Below are 21,639 nucleotides of genomic sequence, written 5' to 3'. Positions count from 1 at the left end.
GCATACTTTTCTTAATATGTTTGCTCACCTTCTTGGCGCTGTGTTTTAACCAAAGTCACCTCTCCGAGAAAGGTTGAATCCCCAGGTAGGGATTTTCCCCTGAAGTTAGGGAGGGAATAAAACCCCTCAACTAAGTGCCAGGCGGGTAATTAATCCCTTTAACTACGAACAATCATGCTTAAACTACATAATCTTTTCTCCCTGGAATGGAGATAAGAAACGCCCTAACCTTTGTAATAGAGATTGATAGGATTGAATCAACTGGTATAAATACAGTTGTAACAAGACAGAAAGACTCAGAACTCAGGAGACAGAATTCAGAAGACAGAACCTACACGGAGCCTAGAGATAGAAGAACTTCTCTGGCGAGAGCATGCCAGAGGATCCTGGACCGGGACTGGCCTCGGAGCCTAGAGACAGAGCCTAGCGGGAGAACATGGCAAGGGATCCTGGACTGAACCTGACTACAGAGATTGGCAGGAGAACCTGACTGGAACCTGGACACTGAACCTGACTGGAGTACCTGTACAGAACCTGGCTGGAGACCCTGACAAGAGAACCTGGCTATGATGATCACCCGAAGGCTGCCTCCGTGTCATTCCTTCTTCGCCGACTCCGTCCACGCCTTTGGGGACCCCTGGACCTGCTGGGGTTGGACCCCGGCAGTTTCTATCCCTCCCTCCCTCTCTGAAATCAATAAAAATATATTAAAAATAAAATAAAAACGAGGCCTTGGGGAGAGATGGGCCAGAGTGGGGAGGGCAGGAGCGCGCTTCATTTCACGGCCTCGGCTCCGTTCGCTTCTCTCTGTGCTTCTTTCCACGAGAAAGGGACTGGCCCTCGCCTCAAGCCTCGCTGGTGGTTCGGCTTAACTGGGAAGGTGGGTTATACCCGCCGCCGGGGATGCAGTCCCGAGGCTGCACTGGGCATAACACGTTCCCAAAGTAGAAATGCTCTAACTCGCCACCCGCCTTTCTCCTGCTGCACGGCACGTGCCCTCGGTCAGGGCCACCAGCGCCCGCCTGCTCAGACAGGGATCGCCCTGCGCCCTCACAGTTCAGTCCTGAGGCCGGAACGGAAATCAGCTGGTAGATTCCAGAACTCAATGTCCTCTGCCGCCCCTCCTCAGCGCCCAGCCAGCCTCCCTTCCCGGGGACCAGAGCCTGCCTGGCTGCCCAGGGCAGGGCCACCCCGAGAAACCTGCCGCGCCTGGGCCTGGCACAGCCTCCACCCTGCTACTGCAGGACAGTAACTCAGGCTGGCTTTCCCCTCTCTACTCGCAGTGCCGACTAAAGAAAAGAAGCCGGGAGTGGAAGGTTCTGGAAACTAAGCCAACCACGTCATGGTGAGGGTGGGCTCTGTGGACATCAGCCTCGTTCAAACCTCTCAGTTCCTCTGCTTTCAACCCTGCTCGTTCCCGAGAGGAACAGTGGTTTTCACAACTGTGTATCGTTCCTTCAGCGAGCAAGAGGCCAGGGGACACGCCTCGCTGGGCCCACGCTGGGCAGGTCAGCAGGAGGGTCCCAGAGGCCACCGGGGGCCACGGCCTTTGTGCTGTCGGAGAGGAGGTGCCAGGCTGGGTCCTGCGCGGTGGCCGGGCAGCCAGGAGGGAGGCTTCTCCTGGTGCAAAGGCGCTCACGGGGGTGAGAGCTTCCGCCCCAGTGGTGGGGCCCGGGCCTCACGCACTCTGGCCCGGGAAGCAGCCAAGGGCAGAGGAGGGTGTAACAGCCCAGAGGCAGCCGCTGACAGCAGGCTCTCCACGTGCCAGGCCTCCTGCGGGCTTTCTGCTGCCAGCTCCCTGCACCCTGTGAGGTGGGCACGGTCCCCGTCTTACAGGCGAGGAAAGAGAGGCACCGATGCTTAAAACTGGTCCAAGGCTGTGCAGCTAGTGGCAGCTCAGTCCCTATGAACTGCTCCTCCTCCTCTACCTCAAGATGGTGGGCCCACGGCAAGGACAGCCACCACCACAGAGAGGCTGGGGCACCAGTGGGAGGAAAATGAACCCGCCCCACTCACCGGTCAGCCCCAGGGTGGACGCGGGGCCCACGCGCCGCCCCCCGTGCAGGCCGTACAGGTGCATCTTGTACTTGCGCCCCGGCTCCAGGCCCCGCACGGTGACCTCGCTCTCCTCACCCCCGACACGCACCACCTGGGGCCGCCCGTCCCTGTCCTTGTACTGGACGGTGAAGGCGTCGAAGTGGCCCCGGGGGACGGTCCAGGACAGGCTCAGCGAGTCCGGGGAGGATCCCGTCACCGTCAGCTCCCCCAGCAGGGGCTCCTCGGGGGGCTCTGGGGCCTCCGTGCTGGGTTCTGCGGGGCTGGGGGTCTCCTCCTCTGCAGCTGAGAAGCACAGACACAGGGCGGTGAGGCAGGCTCCACGGAGACGTCCGGGTCTCCTCCCAAGCCCTGGTCATGCCGGGCCCTGGTCACTTCAGGGAGCCCCTCGGGGCAGCCTCACTGACATGCCCGGAGCCTCGGGGTCGGCTGTGGCCGCAGCCCCCGCACAGCCCAGGGGCCCTTCTCTGCCCAGGGCCCCGCTGGTGCTCAGGGAGCCCAGGGGAGGCACAAGGGCACCACGCTCAGCCTCGGGCAGAGGGGCGCCTGCGCCCCCTCAGCCATCACGAGTGTCCTCTCCCGCAGGTCCCCCCGGGGCTCCCACCACCCACTCACCTGTCACCCCGGTGGCAGAGGCGGGGCCCTGGCGCTGGCCGTCGTGGAAGCCATACAGGTGCATCTTGTACTTGTGGTCCGGCTCCAGGCCCGAGATGGTGACCCCGTTCTCGTGTCCCGGCACCCGGACCGCCTTGGGCTGCCCGTCCCCGTTCTTGTACTGGACCAGGAAGTGGTCAAACTGGCCCTGGGGGACGGTCCAGGACAGGCTCAGCGAGTCCGGGGAGGATCCCGTCACCATCAGCTCCCCCAGCAGGGGCTTCACGGGAGGCTCAGGGGTCGTGGTGGGTGGGACTTGGGTGGTCACAGCTTCGTAGTCGGGAGCTGGATGAGCTGGACAGAGACATGGGGGACAGGTGAGGTCTCCTCAGCCCTCAGCGCAGCACACACAGGGTCCATTGCAAACATAAGGCAATAAGGACCCGAATCTGCCATCCACAGCGGCTCCAACTCCAATTCTTTCTGGTCCCTCCAATGTCTCCTTCAACCCCTCACAGTCAGCCTTCCTCCCCCATCTCCCCACCACCCACCAGCAAACCTTCGACCCCCTCCCCCAGCACCCACCTCCCCGACCCCACCAGCACCCCTGCGACTCCCCCTCAGCACAGGCTCTGCTCTCCTCTGAACACGGGCCCCGAGGTCCCTGTGCCCTGGGCTCCCTCTACTGGGCCTGGGTGGCATCTCTCTCGCTTTGGCTCAGGACTTTGCTCCCAAACAGCTCAGACCAGACCAGAAACCTGCAGTCTTCCTGGCCTGCTCCCTCATCCGTCCTCAGCTGCCCCGGGGCCTCACTCTCTCTGAACTTCTCTCCCATCTCCCCGCCCCACACACCTGCAGCCCAACCTCCTGGCCTGGGCCACCCCCACCTCTCACCTGTGCTCCCCCCTCCCTCCTGCTGTCCCTGCCTCCCTCCCATCCCTCTGCGCAGCGTCCAGACGGGACCAGAAACGCATGGTGATGGAGTGGGTCTTACTTAAAGCTGCACAACCCTGTGCGCCCGGAGGAGCCCTACTGCCTGAACTGTCCACTCTGCACCCCTTCTCGGGACTGTCCCCCACTCAGAGCACTTCATCCAAACCCTCTCGGGTGCCCCGTGCTCCCAGTTCCCAGGCCTTTGCACCAGCTGTGGCGTCGTGGATGTGACACACTCTCCGTCCTATCGTGCTGTCACCATGCCCACACCTGCCTGAGCGCAGGCCTCAGCTGCCCTGGGGGCGCCGTGGACAGGCTCCTAGGCCTCGCAGCCCAGGCCTGGCCTGACCCAGGGCTTCCTGTCGTATCCACCCCCCTTAGCCTGTTCTGTCGGTTCACAGCCTGTCTTCCCGTGACCAGGAGCCCCATTAGGATAAGACCTTGTCTCTCTGCCAAGTTCAAGGTCGACCCGTGAACTCCCGCGCTGGCTCAGGGCGCCCCATCTGGCTGACCCACTGCAGTCCTAAGTCTGGTGATGTCTGAACCATGAGGTTGGGGCGCTGGCGCGACGCTGCTCTCTGAGCACCTCCCAGCCTGTCAGGGCTCCAGTCCCCCCCCCCCCAGGCCCAGCAGGTGGGAAGGACCAGGGATGCGGGTAGGACTCCCTCCCGCAAGTTCTAAGGAAGTGTCCGGTCCCTTGGCTGTGAGGTGCGGCCAGAGGCCCCTGTGGGGGAAGCGACTCTCCAGCCCCAGCCCCCCTGCCCCATCCTCACCCTCTACCAGACCCCAGGCCAGCGGTGGAGCCCGCGGGGGGTCGGGGGGGGGTACACCGGTATTTCCACGAAGATGGTAACAAAGGGAGAGTCTTCCAGGGCCCTCCTCCCTGCCCTGCATCCCGCCCCACTCACCGGTCAGCCCCAGGGTGGACGCGGGGCCCACGCGCCGCCCCCCGTGCAGGCCGTACAGGTGCATCTTGTACTTGCGCCCCGGCTCCAGGCCCCGCACGGTGACCTCGCTCTCCTCACCCCCGACACGCACCACCTGGGGCCGCCCGTCCCTGTCCTTGTACTGGACGGTGAAGGCGTCGAAGTGGCCCCGGGGGACGGTCCAGGACAGGCTCAGCGAGTCCGGGGAGGATCCCGTCACCGTCAGCTCCCCCAGCAGGGGCTCCTCGGGGGGCTCTGGGGCCTCCGTGCTGGGTTCTGCGGGGCTGGGGGTCTCCTCCTCTGCAGCTGAGAAGCATAGACACAGGGCGGTGAGGCAGGCTCCATGGAGACGTCCGGGTCTCCTCCCAAGCCCTGGTCATGCCGGGCCCTGGTCACCTCAGGGAGCCCCTCGGGGCAGCCTCGCTGACATGCCCGGAGCCTCGGGGTCGGCTGTGGCCGCAGCCCCCGCACAGCCCAGGGGCCCTTCTCTGCCCAGGGCCCCGCTGGTGCTCAGGGAGCCCAGGGGAGGCACCAGGGCACCACGCTCAGCCTCGAGCAGAGGGGCCCCTGCGCCCCCTCAGCCATCACGAGTGTCCTCTCCCGCAGGTCCCCCCGGGGCTCCCACCACCCACTCACCTGTCACCCCGGTAGCAGAGGCGGGGCCCTGGCGCTGGCCGTCGTGGAAGCCATACAGGTGAATCTTGTACTTGTGGTCCGGCTCCAGGCCCGAGATGGTGACCCCATCCTCGTGTCCCGGCACCCGGACCGCCTTGGGCTGCCCGTCCCCGTTCTTGTACTGGACCAGGAAGTGGTCAAACTGGCCCCGGGGGACAGTCCAGGACAGGCTCAGCGAGTCCGGGGAGGATCCCGTCACCGTCAGCTCCCCCAGCAGGGGCTCCTGGGGAGGCTGTGGGGCCTCGGTGCTGGGTTCTGTGGAGCTCGGGGGCTCCTCCTCTACCTCCTGGGCGGCTGAGAAAACAGATGGGGGACAGGCTGTAAGGGCGACGTGCTTTGCTGGTGACGTGAAACATGGTGATCGGGCCCATCCACCAAACACTCTCTCGAGCTGTAGGCCAGTGGTTTGTGTGGCCTTGTGAGCCACCCAGTGGCTGGGCCCTGAGCCCGGCTTATGTCCCCCGGCTCCCACCCCGCAGTGCGGACAACTCCCTGGTGGGGCAGTGGGCTGGGTCCCTCGTGTCTGAGAAAGCAGCTGGTGGGGAAGACACCCTTGGTCTGTCCCCAAGGTCACCGCCAGTGTTGACATCATGTACTAAGGGGCAGTGAGCCTCTCCCACCTGCCATCTCCCTTTCCGCTCCTGCGGCCCCAGTGCTGCCCCGGCCCACCCAGGAGCAGGCAAGAGATGGAATGTGCCCTGGCTGAGGGCTCCCAGGGGCCCTGCCCTCCCTCCCCTTTCACCCTCAGGAATGAGTTGCTAGCAGGACTTGAGGCAAAAGTGGGAGAGAGATTTGGGGTGGGGAATGCCCTGCTCTCCCCTGGTTGTGTCTAGAATTGCAGCCCCAGGGCACCGGCCCATGTCAGCTGCCTTTAGTCTTTGCTGGGGCTCCATGGACTGGGGAGAATGGACAAGGGCAGTCAGCCCTTCTGTGACCCACGCCCCGTCCAGGGGGAACACTTCGGGGAGGTAGATGCAGGAGGGAGGAGGCAAGAATGGGAACCCAGGTGAGGACGGGGAAGGCACGGACGAGGAGCGGGGAAAGGATACTGGCAAGTCAGGGCATCAGGGAGACGGAGCAGCTGCCCCGAGACTTGGTCTCAGTTGCTCGCAGTGTTCTGCGTGCGGGATGGACCCTACCACTGTGTGAGCAGCTCCCGTTAGCATCCCCACCTGACAGGTGAGAAAGCGGAGGCACAGACCCTCAGTAACCTGCACAGGGTCCCAGAGGTCATATGGGAGAGCTGGGGTCAAAAGCCATGCCCCAACCATGAGGCTCCCAACCACAGAAATGCGCCGCCTGGGGAGGCTGGGCACATGGAACCTGCTGGGGGCGAGTGGCCCTCCCCCGCTCCAGGCTGGCTGGGGGTCAGGGCGGCGTCCTCCCCATGCTGGCAGGCAGGGCGGTGCTCTCGTCCCTTGGATCTGCCAGCTCTGAACAGAGCAGCAGGGGCGTCAGGGTGTGGGCAGAAGTGAAAGCTCAGAGACACGGCCCAAGCAGGTCCCGGAAGGGGAGGCCCTGCCCACACCCAGGGCAAGAACAGCGGCTGAGGACCAGGTGGGCAGGGGCAGGAAGGAGGAGGGATGTGCTCGGCTGGGAGAGGGGGCTGTTCTTGCAGGTAGAAGCAGGGCCACGCCAGGGGGCGGGTGCGGGGGGGGGGGCGGGGGGGGGGCTGGGCCTGGGATGTGGGAGAGAACAGGCAGAGGCTTGGAGGAACTGGAGCTGAGAAAAAGAAGGTGAGGGAGGTGTGTAGGGCCCTGGGCCACATCCCTGGTTCCGCTCAGAGGATGGGGCTGGGGTGGGGCTGGGGGTGGGGGGGCTGCAGCCCTGACTCACCCGTGGTGGCCACCACAGACACCGGCCCCACACGCTGCCGGCCATGGAGGCCGTAGAGGGTCATTTTATACTTCCGGCCGGGTTCCAGGCCGGCGATGGTGGCCGTGCTCTCCTCTCCCTTGACAGGCACTGCCCGGGGCTGCCCCTGTGCGTCCTTGTACTGGATCACGAACGAGGAGAAGCGGCCCCGGGCCACGGTCCAGGACAGGCGCAGGGCGTCTGGGGTGGCGCCCGTCACTGTCAGCTCCCCCAGCAGCGGCTGCTCAGGGGGCTCTGGGCGGGGCTCCTCTGTCCTCTCTGGGGCTGTAAGTTAGAGACCCAGCCCGGGCTGAAGGGGCAGCCGGGGTGTGGACGGCCCTCACCCCTGGAGGGTCAGACTGGGTTCGTGGGAGTGCTGACCTCCTGGCGCGTCTGGCAAGCCAGGGTCTGACACATCCCCTGGGCCTGGGGAGCAGCGGAGGGTTGGACGGCCCAGCAGTGCGGGGTGGGGGTGGGGGTGGGGGTGGGGGGGTGGGGAGAGGGGCAGGGTCTGGAGCCAGCCTTCCCGGGGAGGCCCCGCCAGGGCCTGCCTGAGGGGAGTGTGTGGAAGGGGGGCTGGGAGGGTCGCGGGCGCAGGTGCTGCCCTCACCAGTGGTGCCCTCGGCTGAGAGGGGGCCGTGCCGCTCCTTGTTGGCAACCCCAAACAGAGTGAATCTGTACTTGTGGTCGGCGTCCAGGGGGGAGACAGTGACGGAGCGCTCCGGCCCTTCCACGGGCACCACCTGGGGCCGCCCATCCCTGTCCCTGTACTGAACCACGAAGGAGTCGAAGTGGCCCTCGGGGACCGTCCAGGAGAGGCGCAGCGAGTGTGGGGTGGGCTCCGTCACCCACAGCGTGCCCAGGCGGGGCAGGGTCTCTGGGCTGGGATCGCTCCGAGGCACTGGGGGAGGGAGCACAGAGAATGGGGGACACAGAGGAGAGGCCGCGTGAGGCTGTGCAGGAGGCTCCCTGCTGGGGGCACACTGACGGGCAGGCCCAGCCACCCTCCGCCTGCCAAGCTGTGTGCCGCCACGGGCTGTGCCCACCGGGAGGAAGGGCACCTTCTCCTGAACCAGGGGCCGGTGTGGCCCCAGCTGGGGAGGGGCCTCAGAGGCGAGGGGGCCCGGGAGCGCTTTGCCCGTCTCATGGCCAAGGGGGTGCTGCAGGGCTGCCCCCTGCTTCCAGCTTCACTACTATTCACTAGCTGGGTTCTCGGCGGGGGGAGGGGGGTGGGGGGCGGGGGGAGGGGGGGCGGGGGGGCACCATTCGTGGAGCGAATGGATGTGGGAGAGCCTCCCACACCGTGCCCTGGGCCCTACATCCTCCTCTCCTGCCCTCCGCCACCTGTCTGCCCCTACTACCCGCCCCCCCCATGCTCTGTTCCCAGCACAGATTCCAGAAAGAGAGGTCTACCCTAGTGGTAGCCCTGCCCGACTTCCAGCCCCCAGCTCTCCCCAGGGCAGTGCTGAGCCCCCCCCAGCTCTCCCAGAGCAGAGCTGAGCCCCCCCACCCCCCAGCTCTCCCCAGGGCAGTGCTGAGGCCCGCCACCCCCCAGCTCTCCCCAGGGCAGTGCTGAGCCCCCCCCAGCTCTCCCCAGAGCAGAGCTGAGCCCCCCCCGGCCCCAGCTCTACCCAGGGCAGTGCTGAGGTGGAACTGTGAAGTCCCCTGGACACTGTAGCTCTGAATGTGACATGTCTGGCCACACCCTCTTTGGATCTAGGACGGCTCTCTTGGGGCGCTGCCCTTCTTCCAAGTCACCCCTCGGGCTGCCCCGTGGGCTTCTCTCTCTGTGGTGCCCGGAGTGCTGGCCGTCCCCGGGTTCTCACGGGCTCACCCCTGCTCCTGCCCACTGGCACTGATGACCCCCACACCCCCTCTTCAGGTCTCCCCTCCACTGCCCACAGCCATGAGGGCAGGAGCATAGCTCCAGGCTCTCGCTTTCTGCTTGAGTGCCCTCTCTGTGCCTCCACTCTCCGGTCTATAGCATGGGCACGCCTCCCGCCCGGGCTGCTTGAGGATGGGGTGCCAGTCGCCCAGTGCCTCCGGAGCACATGTGACCTCAGCAAATGCTTGGGAGGCGCGAAGCGCCGCTGCTGTTCCTCACCTCTGCCCCCTGCCTCGGGGACGGGACTGTCTGACCCAGAAAAGCCGGGCGCCTGAGCCCCTCGCCTCCACCTCCCGCATCCGAACTCACTGCCCGCCCCACCAGGCACTGCCATTTCTTGCCGGCTCCCACGGAGCTCACTTCTCCAGGTACCCTCCCCAGGGCCTCCGTGTACCTTGTAAGATACATGTAGAATCGTGTCTCTCCCCACTGAAACCCTCAGAGGCCCCCAGGGCCCTGAAGTAAGGTCCAAGCTCCTGTCAGACATGAGGCCAGCACCCTCAGCTGCCCAGGCGCCCTGCTGCCCAGCGAGGAAACAGACACGGGCCCTCCTACAGAATCGCTCACCCTGCCTCCCTGTCTGCACTGCCCCCTGTCTGCACTGCCCTCCTCAGCCTCTCTGCCTGACTGCTTTCCCTTCAGGATTCCTCTCAGGGACCCCTGCCTCCAGGAAGCCCTCCTGGAGTTTCCAAAGCACCGAGAACCCTGGAGGACCCTGCAAGGGCAGGGCAGGCGGGTGATGTGCGTGACTGCTCTCACTTACAGATCTTGGCTTCAGCCGCCAGGGGGCCGTGCCTCTTCTTGCCCACAAAGCCGTACAGGAGGAATTTGTACTTGCGGCCCACATCCAAGTTGGTGATGAGGGCCGAGCGCTGGGGCCCCTCCACAGGCACCACCCGGGGCTGGTCCCTGTCTTTGTACTGGATCACGAAGGAGTCGAACTCGCCCTCCGGGACCGTCCAGTGCAGGAGCAGGGAGCTGGAGGTCACGTCGGTCACTGTCAGCCCGCCCAGGCGCGGTGGGGCCAAGGGCTTCCCGGGCTTTTCCCCGTCGCTGTCTAGAGGGGGAGGGGAGTAAAAGCAAAGCAGACTCAACCACGGCTTTATCCTGTCTCCTCCCCTCCCATCTGCCCACGGGCTCCCTCCCTCCCTTGAAGACTCCGTGTCCCCACCGAGCCCGCTGTGACCAGCCTTCCCGAGAAGGGGCGTGTCCCCCTCCAGCTCCCCACCCCTCACAAAGGTCCCAGTTTCTCTCCACACCGAGGTTCATGGGGCAGTTTCAGGCCCCCGTGCTTCCTGGGAGTTTGGAAACCCCCTGCTGCTGCAGGGCAGTCTGAGGACTCCTCAGTCCTCCTGCACGGCCTCTCCCTGTCTCCCTCTCTCCCTGAGCAGGACCTGGAGCTTTGGGGAGAATCAGCTTTCCTGGTCCCATAAGCGGGGCATGTGAGAGCCGGGGACCCCAGGCGCTGGCCTGCACTGGCTCTGCAGACCTCACCCATCTCTGCAGGCCTGCTGGCTACGGTGCTCCCTGACCCAAGGAACCCCCAGCCCCAGGAGAACCTGGCCGATGGGACCACAGGGCCAGTGCCACCATCCTAGCCTGCCCGGTGAGGGGGGGCGGGCTGTGGGGAAGAGCAGGGGAGGAGGGGGTTGAGGGTCATGTCATCAGAGGCCTCCCCACACCCACCCAGAGAGATCTGGGGTGGGGCAGAGGAGTGACCAGGATGTGGGAACAGGACTCAGGGAAAGAAAGCTGCAGGGAGAGCCCTGCCCCACCCTCTGGCTTTCCCCCATTTTCTCTTCCTGGAGAACTCCCCTCCCCGCCCACGAGGTCACTGCTCTCAGCTCACCCATCCCTCTTGCCTCTGACCCCTCAACTCCTTTCCTCTGCCTGTTTTCTCCCACCACTCCCACCCTGCCTCCACCCCACCCCCCGCTGAGTCCCACGGGACACAGGTCTGAGCAGAAGCCAGAATGTACCCATAATGCCTTGGTAGATGAGAGGGGCAGAGGGCTCGCCCTCAGGGGGCACCCCACGAAGTGACAGCTCATAGGGGGCTCCAGGAGGGGGTGAGGGCAGCAGTGCCTGCCGGACATCCCCGGGCAGTAGTTGGTCATGCGACCCTGGCCCATTGGGCACCCGGAGGCGCAGCTGGAAGTGGGCAAAGGTGTCAGGCTGGGCCATCCAGGCCACACGGAGGCGCCCTGTCTCGTCTCTGCCCAGCACTCTCAACTCCCCCAGCTCCTGGGGGCGCTGCTGCAGGCCGGGCGCCTGGGCTCCTTGAGTCGTTGAAGGGCCTGAGGGAGGAGGCTCATCAGTGGCCCCCAAGAGGCTGGAAGGGGAGGACCCTGGGAAGGGCAGGGCAAGAAAAACAGGAGAGTCCAGTGTGAGAGCCGGAAATGAAGCCCAGCGTGCAGGTCTGCCCTCTGGCCCCTAAGAGCCCACACACCTTCCTGGCCGCCTCACCCCCCCAGAGGTCGGCCAGTCCCCCAGACACGCCTGCCCCCCCCCCCCCACCTGAGCAGACAGGCCTGCAGGTAAAAACTGAATGGAGCAAACCTCCCTCCCCAAGACTCCTGGGACCTCCAGCCCCACACGCCGAGCCCCTCCCACAGCAGCCCCTCCCCCCCAGCACCCAGCACCCCCGCCCCCGGTGGCTGTGGCCTCCGTTAGTGCTGCAGCGGAAGCCTGGAAGAAAGGAGGAAGGTGGGGTGAGGAGGGAGGGTGCAGAGGAGAACGGCTGTGAGTGGAGTGAGAGGCCTTCAGCTCAGCGGCATCTGGGCCCTACGGGGAAGAAAAGGTCCGCCACCCTCCCCGCCCCCACGGTGCCCGCACGGCTCCTGTGGAGAGACCCGCAGAGGTGAGCCCCAGCAGGCCCGGGTGTCCCTGTGAGGTCAAGGCCGAATTGTGGGAAACCGCAACCACTGAGCACAGTCTTCAGACGCCCTCACCGCGTGAGTCAGGCCGGGAGCTCTGGCTCCCTCTGCCCGCCCGCCCTGCCGGCATCCCGGCCCGGCCCGCCGGCTGCCCCTGCTGTGGCCTGGAGCAGCAGTCCGCGCAGCCGAGCCTCGGGACCCGAGGGCTGGGTGTCCTTGGCCTCGGGTGTCTGCCAGGGCCCTGGGGGCGGCGGCGGTTTTAGGGACACGGGAGGGCGGTGCTTTGCTTGGGGGACCCGGGAGCTGGACCGGGAGGGCTTGGGCAGAAGGGCTGGGGGTGGCGGTCTGAGCAGGAGCGGGAGGAGCGGCGGGAAGCGGACCGCCCAGGCAGACGCTACCTGTGGTGGTGATGAAGGCGTAGGACTTGGAGGTCTGCCCGGCCCGCACCCCGTGGACCTCCACGTGGTAGGTGGTGCCGGGCCGGAGGCGGGGCAGGCTGACGGTGCGCGCGGTGCCGGGCACGCTCAGCTCCCCGCGGGGGCCTTCTGCCGGCGGCTGCGGCTGCCAGCGCAGCACCACGCGCTCGAAGTGGCCGCGGAGCCCATCGAGGGACACGAGCAGCGAGCCGTCGGCGGCGCTGCCCAGCACCTCGGGCTTGGGGTGGCGCGGCCCCGCCACCCCGTCGACGCCTTCGGGCGAGAGGCCGTAGATGCCCAGGTGGGAGTCTCGCCGCCAGGGGCCGGCGTCGGGGCCGGCGGTGGGCGGGGGGGCCCTCGGGGCGGGGGAGCCGGCGGGCGCGCGGCGCCGCTGCAGGTAGTCGTGGATGCGGCGCGCCGCCGACGCGTAGGTCTGGTTGGCCCGCAGCGGGAAGCCGCGCGCCCGCAGGTGGCGCTCCAGGTCCTGCGCGGAGCCACGGAAGCGGCCCAGCTCGGCCGTCAGGTTGCCCCACGGCCGGGGGGGCGGGGACCGGCCGGGGTCCGGCCGAGGCTCCTCCCGCCTCTCCTCCGGCGGCCGCGGGGGGCGCGCGGGCGGGGCGGGCCGGGGCCGCGGGGGCGGGGCGGGGGGCCGCACCTCCGGGTAGCTGTAGTGGCCGGGGGCTGCCGGGCAGAAAGGGGAAGCGGGGAGCGGTCAGTGGCACCCCCCCCCCGCCCTCCTCCCGCGCTGCCCTGTCCCTCCCGCCGGAGCCGAGGCGAGGCCGGATCCCGGGCCCCAGCCCCACCTGGAAAGAGCGAGAGAGAACGGAGTTAGTGTCCCAGGGCCCTCACCCCTCGCCCTCCAGCCACTGCGGTGCCCTAGAGAGAAGAGAAGCCCGCGGGCGGCGGGGCCGTATCTGAAGGAGAGACGGGGAGCGGGGAGCGGGAGGAGAGTGGGGGCCACAGCAAGCGGTGTCCCTCTGCCACAGGGAAAGAGGTGCAGGCATCTGTCAGGAGACCTTAGGTTAGTGGGAGCTGCTGCCATGAGACCTCGCCCCCAACGCGCCCCTAAAGCCAACCCTGAGGCTGGTCTCCGCGCTGCCCAATTCTAGTCCCCACACGTCTGACCACTACAGGGGCCTCCCCATTTCAGAGGGTGGCGCCCCATCCGGAGGGTGGCCGCAGCTCCTGCTCACGGCTGTCTCCAGGGGGGGCAGCCTGCCTCTGGGACCTGGTGCTGCCAGCGCCCTGCCAGGTGCACCCAGGGGAGCTGCGAGCCGGGCGGGGGCTCCCAAGGCAGGGGCTCCACACTCAGAAACCAGGCCTCCCGACGCCTGGTGCCATACCTGTGTTGGCCCTGACAGAGGCCGGGTAGCTCACTGCCCGGCCCCGCTCCGCGGTGACGGTCACCACGTACTCCACGCCTGGCATCAGGTCAGTCAGCAGCGTCCCGTCTGCCTCGGCGGGCACTTCCAGCCGCACCCTCTGGTTGCCAGCACTGACGTAGGACACCACGAATCGGTCCACCTCGGCCTGGGGGCGCAGCCAGCCGAGCTCCAGTGTGGTTGGCGTCACGGCCACCACCCGGAGGTCCTGGGGGCCATCGATCACTAGCCGGGTGAGAGGGAGGGGGATCAGGCGGGGTCTGCTTCTTCAGTCCCCAGCTTTCCTTCTAAGAGTGTTGTCCCACCCCAGCCCGCCCCTAACCCATCGAAACCCTCCTGGAGGGCAGAGTCCTGGCTACCCCCCTCATCTCCACATCTCCGCTCAGGACCCGCCCACAGCCCCTGCTCTCACTGGTGGTGATGGTCTTGGAGGCAGGAGGGCCCCAGTTGGTCCCTCGAAGGGCGCGGACAGTGACCTGGTACTCCTGCCCGGGGGCCAGTCCTCTCTGGTCATAGGCGGAGGCAGAGCTGGGCACCCGCGCAGTGAACGGCGGGCTCGCGCCCTCTGGCTGCAGGAGAGAGAGCACCGGGTGGGTCAGGGCTGGCACTCAATCCCCCTTCTCCCGACTCCAGCTCCAAGCGGTGTCAGCTGGGCCTGTGCAGAACTGGGCCCTGACAGCAGGGAGCCCTGCCAGGGACAGCAACACGCCTGGGACACCTTCTCCAGGCATCTCCTGTCCGAGGCCCTGGATGTGCCTGAGCTCACGGGGCCCCGGGCAGTGGCCTCAGAGGCCTGTCCATCAGCTGTCTGCCAGATGCCACCGCACAGCCCTGCGGCCCTGACTTCCTGGCGGACGGGCTTCTCAGCTCACTCTGGTCGGGACAGATGAAGGGGACAGGGATGCCCCTTCAGGCCTCACTTCCTCCTTAACCATCTGCCCAGCCTGAGCCTCCCGCAGACCCTGCCCCGCTGTGCAATGTGGGCGTGACCCCTGTCCTTCAGGCACTTCTCTTGTCTCCTCACAAAAAGGCCCATCGGCTCAGAGTTCCACAAACGTCCCCGGTTTTGTACCTGCGCCGTGCTGGGCACGGAGACACAAAAACGGAAGGTGTGCCCCCGTTCTCAGACAGCTCATGCTCTGGAGGCGAACTGCATGGCCACGGGTTCCGTTTTACTGGAGCCTAAACCAAATCTCTACGTGTGGTCCATGCCGGGAGGAACAGCCCTCCTCCAAGTGTACATCTGAGTCTCTCAAGATCCACGGGGCCCACAGGAAAGCTGCCGGCCCCTGCGCAGACAGGGGTCCTGGAGTGCCAGCCACAGGGGACAAGGAACTGGACGTCGGTGAGCAGCCCAACCGCCCCACATCTCCCGGGCCGTCCAGCTTGGACCGCCCAGGAGGACGCTCTGTTCCGCTGAGCTATGTTGGCTGTAATGGGGACACCTCCAGTCAGCCAAGTTGGATTGGAAATTTCAAAAGGTTCTCTCCTAAACCAACAGAATGGTGGGGAACCGACACAGGAAACAGCAAAGTATCGAACCCCGTGAGAGGCCACGCAGAGATTTCTAGGTTGAGGGTGAATAAAGCTTTGTCAGTTTTCTTGGCTGAAAAGGTGTCCTGGGCACATAGGACTCAAACCCTCTCCTGCTCACCCCGCCCTAAGATACCCCACCCAGGAGCCCTGGGGTTGACCTCAACTAAAGGCCTATGAAATCCTCATCCCTGACTTAACTCTGTCACCCTTTATTCCCCCAACCCACCACACACACACACACATACACACACACACACACACTCACACCCTCACTCACACACATTCACACTCATACACACACACTCACACTTACACTCACACCCTCACACTTACACACCTCACTCACACACACATTCACACTCATATACACACACACTCACATACTTTCACACACACATTCACACCCATATACACACACTCCCACTCGTACACTCACACACACCTTGGGTGCTCCCTAACGATGTCTGTAATGGCTTGTCCTTTCAGCAAGACAGGCCCATCCCAACATCTCCTTCTCCCTTCAAATCATCTACACCAGGGGTCCTCAAACTTTTTAAACAGGGGGCCAGTTCACTGTCCCTCAGACCGTTGGAGGGCCGGACTATAGTTTAAAAAAAAACTATGAACAAATTCCTATGCACACTGCACATATCTTATTTGAAGTAAAAAAAACAAAACGGGAACAAATACAGTATTTGTATTTGCATGTGGCCCGCGGGCCGTAGTTTAAGGACCCCTGATCTACACGAACCTTTTTACACCTGAGTCCCCCCTGAGATCCACTTCGGAACAGTTCCCTGACGGTCCCACCATCAGCACATCGGCCGCCTGAGGCAGGCTCTCTAGCCAGATGCTGGTAGGTGGCGCTGCCCCTTGTAAAAGCGTGGCTGCTTCACGGATTGTCCTGGGCTAGTTTCTAACCCTATTCTTGAAATCAACCTTGTAGCCCCAGCTGGGGGACTCCACCTTGGCTGGTTCTTGGAGCTTACATCCCCCTCATCCCCCTCTTCAGACCAAACTCAAATACAAACTTTTCTGAGGCTGCAAGGTCTTGTGTCCCAATGACAACTGACGTAGCCCTGGTCCCCAGGTTGCAGATACACCCAGACAAGGACTACATGGACCTCTTCCTGCTCCGGTCACCGCCCTCAGCTTCCTCATGCTCTCTCACATTCATAGAGGAGCCAGCATTTTGCAAAATAGCAACATTCCTCGTTAGTGGCCCTCGGGTTTGGGGTGCAGCAGAACCACCTGGAGGGCTGGTTGCAGCACAGGTTGCGGGGCTCCACCTGCAGAGCTGCTGAGTCAGTAGATCGGGCACCACTTCCAGATCCAACACTTGGCACATCTAACCAGCGCCCAGGTGGTGCCAATGCCACAGATCCAGGGAACACCCTTTGAGAACCACTAAGTCAGCATAACAATGCCACTATACAGAGAGAAGACTGCTCCTCTCTGGCGTTCTGAAAATCATCCCAATAGCGAGGCGTGTCCTTGGCCAGGATTAGCAGAGTGCGAGCTCCGAGAGGAAAGTGCCTCTGGGAAGGTAGAGACAGGCAGGCTTCTAGGAAGATGGCCGTGGCCAGAATATATCCTGTGCCAACAGAAATGGACAGAGAGCACTGGCCAAGGCGGGAGGCGCGACTCCAGGGGCCAGCCACAGAGGTGCAGACAGTGTAGTGTGCAGGCCGGCAGCACAGGCTACGGGGAGCCCGACAGGAGCACTTGGGACCAAGTTTACAGGCGCGTTCCTCACACCCGGGCTCAGAGAGAACGGGAATGTGACAGGGGACCGGACCCAGAGCAGAGCACATGAGCTGACAGCGTGGCCACGCCGGCACAGCCAGCTCAGCGCCACCCAGCCCCGTGGTGAGGGAGGAAGCCAAGGGCTTCGCTGGGAAGCCCCGCTTCTTGAGGACACCGGGCGTGGGCCGTATCTCCGCGACCGGGGGACTTGCTGCCCTGCACGCTCCTTCCATCTCAAGTGCTTATTTTAATTCCACTTTCCCTCAAGTTTCTTTGGAAAGTTCCTTTTAAAAGTCCCACCCTCTCAAGATGAGAACTATGTAAACAATATACACAGAGAAGAGAGTGGGAGAAACACTTAAAAATGTTAATAGTGTTATTTTAGTGTGAAGCAGCCAGGAATTATTTGTGTTTTCTTCTAGTTGCCAAATTCTTGTCTTGTGATTAAATTATTTTTATACCGAGAAAAAATTGTCTAAAACAGAAGAAAAAAACCCAAGCTATCCTGGTTCTACAGCAAAGGGCTTCTATCTCCGCCATTCTCGGGGGAGAGGAGGGACAGAAGACGAGGGGCTGGCCGGGGGTAAGAAGCGCCGGGCCAGTGGGGTGGGATGGCAGCGGCACCTCGGCGCTGCCCCTTCGGTCCCCGAACCTTCCTTGGGCTTCGGAGTCCTGGCTGGCAGAGATGAGGGTGACATGGCCGACGCACCACCGCATTTGTGGGGCGGGGCAGGAAAACATGCGTTGGGCAGTAGAAATGTCAGATGATTTGGGCTGGGAGACCAAACACATCATGAAAGGGCACGAAGGCATGGAGGGAGGTGCTGATACGAGAGGCCGAAGGCGTTGTCCTTGGGGCGCCCCCACATACTTAAGAGCGAGTTGGAAGGAGACAGAGAAAGGCTGCTTTGCAAGGCACTGAGGCGGGAACCACTTCACAGACTCCAAGTCATGCAACAGCCTGGGCAGCCTGGCCCAAACTGAAAAAGATAACATTGAACAGAGCCAACTGCCAAGCCCTATATTTAGGCTAAAAAAGTGAATACAGTTCAATGCTGTCTTTTTTCCTTTCTCCTTTTCTTCTTTCTTTTTTCCTTATTTATCTACTAGAGCAGTGATGGCGAACCTATGACACGCGTGTCAGAGGTGACATGTGAACTCATTTTTTTGGTTGATTTTTCTTTGTTAAATGACATTTAAATATATAAAATAAATATCAAAAATATAAATCTTTGTCTTACTATGGTTGCAAATATCAAAAAATTTCTCTATGTGACACGGCACCAGAGTTAAGTTAGAGTTTTTCAAAATGCTGACACGCTGAGCTCAAAAGGTTCACCATCACTGTACTAGAGGCCCAGTGCATGAGATTCGTGCACTCGGGGGGGGGGTCCTCTCAGCCCCCAGCCTGCACCCTCTTGTAGTCCGGGAGCCCTGTGGGGGGGAGAGGGGGCCAGGGATGTCCGATGGCCAACAGTCAGACATCCTTAGCGCTACCCGTAGGCTGCTCCCGCCACCGCCGCTGTGCATTGACCACCAGGGGGCAGCTCCTGCGTTGAACGTCTGCCTCCTGGTGGTCAGTGCGCATCATAGTGATGGGTCATTCCCTGTTTGGTCAATTTGCATATTAGCTTTTTATTATATAGGATGTTTTCTAAAGTTCCTACACTGTCTATATACGTTTTATAACAAAAAGTTATTTGAAAAAACAAATATGATCAAAACAGCTGACAGTCTGACCACAAGTTAACACATGTCAACTCTGAGAAAAATACCTGGGTCTCCAGAGTTAGCCAGTGAGCCACTGGGCTCTTCTCTGCTCTCATGTTTCAGAAACAAACGCACAAAGCAAGAGGCACTAGAAGAGGGAACTCTGGGAGCGCAGCGTTCAAGACCAGAGTCCTAGGCATTTGCCCGTGAGAATGAAGGGCGATGTGATGCCTGCGTCTCCAGACCCCGAAAGCCCATGGCGCAGGGCGCAGGGCAGGCGGAGTAGGTCCCTGGCTGCTGGTGAGGCCACTGGTGGGCGTGGAAGTGGGGCCCCACGCAGCACGGGACAGCCTCAGAGAACTGAGCTCCGTGGCCAGAGGTGTCCCAGCAGCAGTGGGCCGGCGCCGGCGGAGGTGCTGGAAGGCTCTGCGCCCATGTGGGCAGGACCAGACCTCACAGCGGCTTCAGGGGCCCAGCCATCTGCACTCAACCACTGATGACCTGGAAGGACCTGCACGGTGAGCCCCTCCCCGCAGCCCCTCTTGGCCCCGCAGCCCCTCAGCCCCTCCCCGGGCCTCCCCGCAGCCCCTCCTGGCGTGGCTCTCACCGTGGGGATGAACTGAATCTCATAGGCATCCACCGGGCCCGGAGCCCGGGTCCACTCTGTCCGAACCGTCGTCTCCTCCAGGAGATGCATCCTCATGCCCTCAATGGCTGGCACCTCTGCCCACAAGAATGGGATATAGACTCTGGTTAGCCCAACGCAGCCCCACCTGACACCCACATCACCAGCCACCCTGCTCCGGGCTGCACTGAGATCAGTCCCAGCTCACACTGCCCCGTGGGGGTGGGGCAGTTAGCAGAGGTCAGAGCAGGCCCTGCTTCCCCCAGCGCCAGGAACACAGAATCTCCCTACTAGTAAAAGCAACCCAGGAGGCCCCGCCTGCCCATCAGGTATCTGAGGCAGGTCCTGCTGCAGGCATGCCCCCTGGCTGCCCTGCCCCTGGCCGCTGGTGCCCGCTCCCCGCGTATATGACCTCCCTCCACTCTTCCTCCAGCAGCTGGGCTCCTAGGCCCGGGGCCCAGCCTTCCCCGGCTCAGGTCCCATCCCCCAGGAGCAAACTGGAAAGGCCGGCTCACCTTCCCCGCAGTCCTCCCCCGCATAGCCCTCCAGGCAGACGCAGCTGCCCTCGCGACACTCTCCGCGGCCCCGGCAGTCCCCAGGGCACATCTGGATGGCGCAGTCGGGGCCTCGGAAGCCCTCCACGCACACACACTGGCCGGCGCGGCACAGCTCCCGGGGCCCGCAGCCCCCGGGGCAGGCAGCGGCAGGAGGCTCTTCCTGCCCACAGTCCTCGCCGCTGTAGCCCGCGTGGCACACGCACACTCCCTGCACACAGCGCCCGCGGCCCCGGCAGTCGTGCGGGCAGGTGCGGACGGAGCAGGAGGGGCCGGTGTAACCGGCGTCGCACACGCAGCGCCCATCCTCACAGCGGCCCCGCCGGTGGCAGTTGGAGGGGCAGGTCCGGAGGCTGCAGTCCTCTCCCGCGAAGCCCTCCCAGCAGGAGCACACCCCATCCTGGCACACGCCGCGCTGGCTACAGTCGTGCGGGCACCTCCGCAAGCCGCAGTCGTCGCCCGAGTAGCCGTCGTCGCACACACAGCGTCCGTCGAGGCACTGGCCGCGGCCTCGGCAACCTCCGGGGCAGCTCAGCGCGCCGCAGTCCTCTCCCTCGTAGCCCACGTCGCACGCGCACACGCCATCCTCGCAGCGGCCGCGGCCCCGGCAGTCCCCGGGGCACCGACGGCTCCCGCAGTCCTCGCCCGTGAAGCCCGGGTTGCACACGCAGCGGCCGTCCACGCAGCGCCCTCGCCCACGACAGTCGCCGGGGCAGGCGCGTACGCTGCAGTCCCGGCCCGTGTACCCGGGCCAACACACACAGCGGCCACTCTCGCAACGACCCCGGCCGCGACAGTCCCCGGGACAGCTGCGCACGCCGCAGTCCTCGCCGCTGTAGCCCGCATTGCACACGCACACGCCGTTCTCGCAGCGCCCGCGGCCACGGCAGTCGCGCGGGCAGGCGCGCGCGCCGCAGTCGGGACCCGAGTACCCGGGCCAGCACACGCAGCGGCCGTCCTCACAGCGGCCCCTTTGGTGGCAGTCGCCCGGGCAGCTGCGCACGCCGCAGTCGTCCCCGCTGTAGCCCGCGTCGCAGATGCATTCGCCGTCCTCGCAGCGCCCGCGACCCCGGCAGTCGCGCGGGCACGTCCGCGTGCCGCAGTCCTCGCCCGCGTAGCCGGGCCAGCACACGCAGCGGCCGTCCACGCAGCGCCCACCTTCGCCACAGTCCCCAGGGCAGGTCCGCGAGCCGCAGTCCTCGCCGGCGTAGCCGGGGTCACAGACGCAGCGCCCGTCCTCACAGCGCCCCTTCTGGCTGCAGCCCCGGGGGCAGCTCCGTGCCGCACAGTCCTCGCCAGTGTAGCCCGGGTGGCACACGCAGCGCCCGTTTTCGCAGCGCCCCCTCTGGCTGCAGCCTCGAGGGCAGGAGCGCTGGCTGCAGTCGGCGCCAGAGAAGCCCGGCCGGCACACGCACGCGCCCTGCACGCAGCGCCCGTGGCCGTGGCAGTCCCCGGGGCAGGAGGGCCAGCCACAGCTGGGGCCCGTGTAGCCAGAGAAGCACACGCAGCGACCACGGACACAGCGCCCCTGGTCGTTGCAGTCATCTGGGCAGGACCCGGAAGCAGAGGGTGGGGAGGAAGGGGACACTCCGGAGTCCGTAGGGTCGGAGCAGGTGGGCCCACCCCAGCCAGGCTCGCAGGAGCAGGCGCAGCGGTTCAAGTCAAACACTCCGTGGAGGCTGCAGAGGCTACGAACGTCTGTCTGGCCTGGAGTAAGAGCGAGAGGAGGGCCTCAGTCTCTCTGGGCAAGAGGCTGGGTCCCTACAGTGTCCCCTGAGCTTCCCCTCCAGCAGGGCCATCTTAGCTTCCAGCTGCTCCTCATCACTGTGTGGGGGGAGGGGAGCTGACATCTAGCCAGATGGCTCCCCTCCC

General features: G+C 64.3%; 1 protein-coding gene across 11 annotated transcripts in view; it reads right to left on the bottom strand.

Annotated features, from left to right (window-relative positions):
* Positions 1 to 21,639, bottom strand: part of TNXB (tenascin XB) — a 66,257-nt gene that overhangs the window by 29,327 nt on the left and 15,291 nt on the right. For 7 of the 11 annotated variants that reach the window (XM_059702297.1, XM_059702296.1, XM_059702300.1 and 4 more), the window contains exons 3-15: positions 19,729 to 21,474; positions 19,196 to 19,311; positions 14,009 to 14,165; positions 13,558 to 13,821; positions 12,197 to 12,895; positions 10,902 to 11,270; positions 9,686 to 9,979; positions 7,648 to 7,938; positions 7,020 to 7,322; positions 5,145 to 5,477; positions 4,491 to 4,814; positions 2,671 to 3,003; positions 2,017 to 2,340 (exon numbers count right to left, since the gene is read on the bottom strand). In XM_059702297.1, the coding sequence (XP_059558280.1) occupies positions 2,017 to 2,340; positions 2,671 to 3,003; positions 4,491 to 4,814; positions 5,145 to 5,477; positions 7,020 to 7,322; positions 7,648 to 7,938; positions 9,686 to 9,979; positions 10,902 to 11,270; positions 12,197 to 12,895; positions 13,558 to 13,821; positions 14,009 to 14,165; positions 19,196 to 19,311; positions 19,729 to 21,474 (5,553 nt within the window). The remainder of the gene's footprint in view (positions 1 to 2,016; positions 2,341 to 2,670; positions 3,004 to 4,490; positions 4,815 to 5,144; positions 5,478 to 7,019; positions 7,323 to 7,647; positions 7,939 to 9,685; positions 9,980 to 10,901; positions 11,271 to 12,196; positions 12,896 to 13,557; positions 13,822 to 14,008; positions 14,166 to 19,195; positions 19,312 to 19,728; positions 21,475 to 21,639) is intronic. The other 4 variants (XM_059702303.1, XM_059702305.1, XM_059702307.1 and 1 more) reach the window with 2 other exon arrangements.

Source organism: Myotis daubentonii, chromosome 6 (genome assembly GCF_963259705.1).
Source record: "Myotis daubentonii chromosome 6, mMyoDau2.1, whole genome shotgun sequence".
NCBI classification, from domain to species: domain Eukaryota; kingdom Metazoa; phylum Chordata; class Mammalia; order Chiroptera; family Vespertilionidae; genus Myotis; species Myotis daubentonii.
This window is presented reverse-complemented; position numbering and strand designations above follow the sequence as displayed.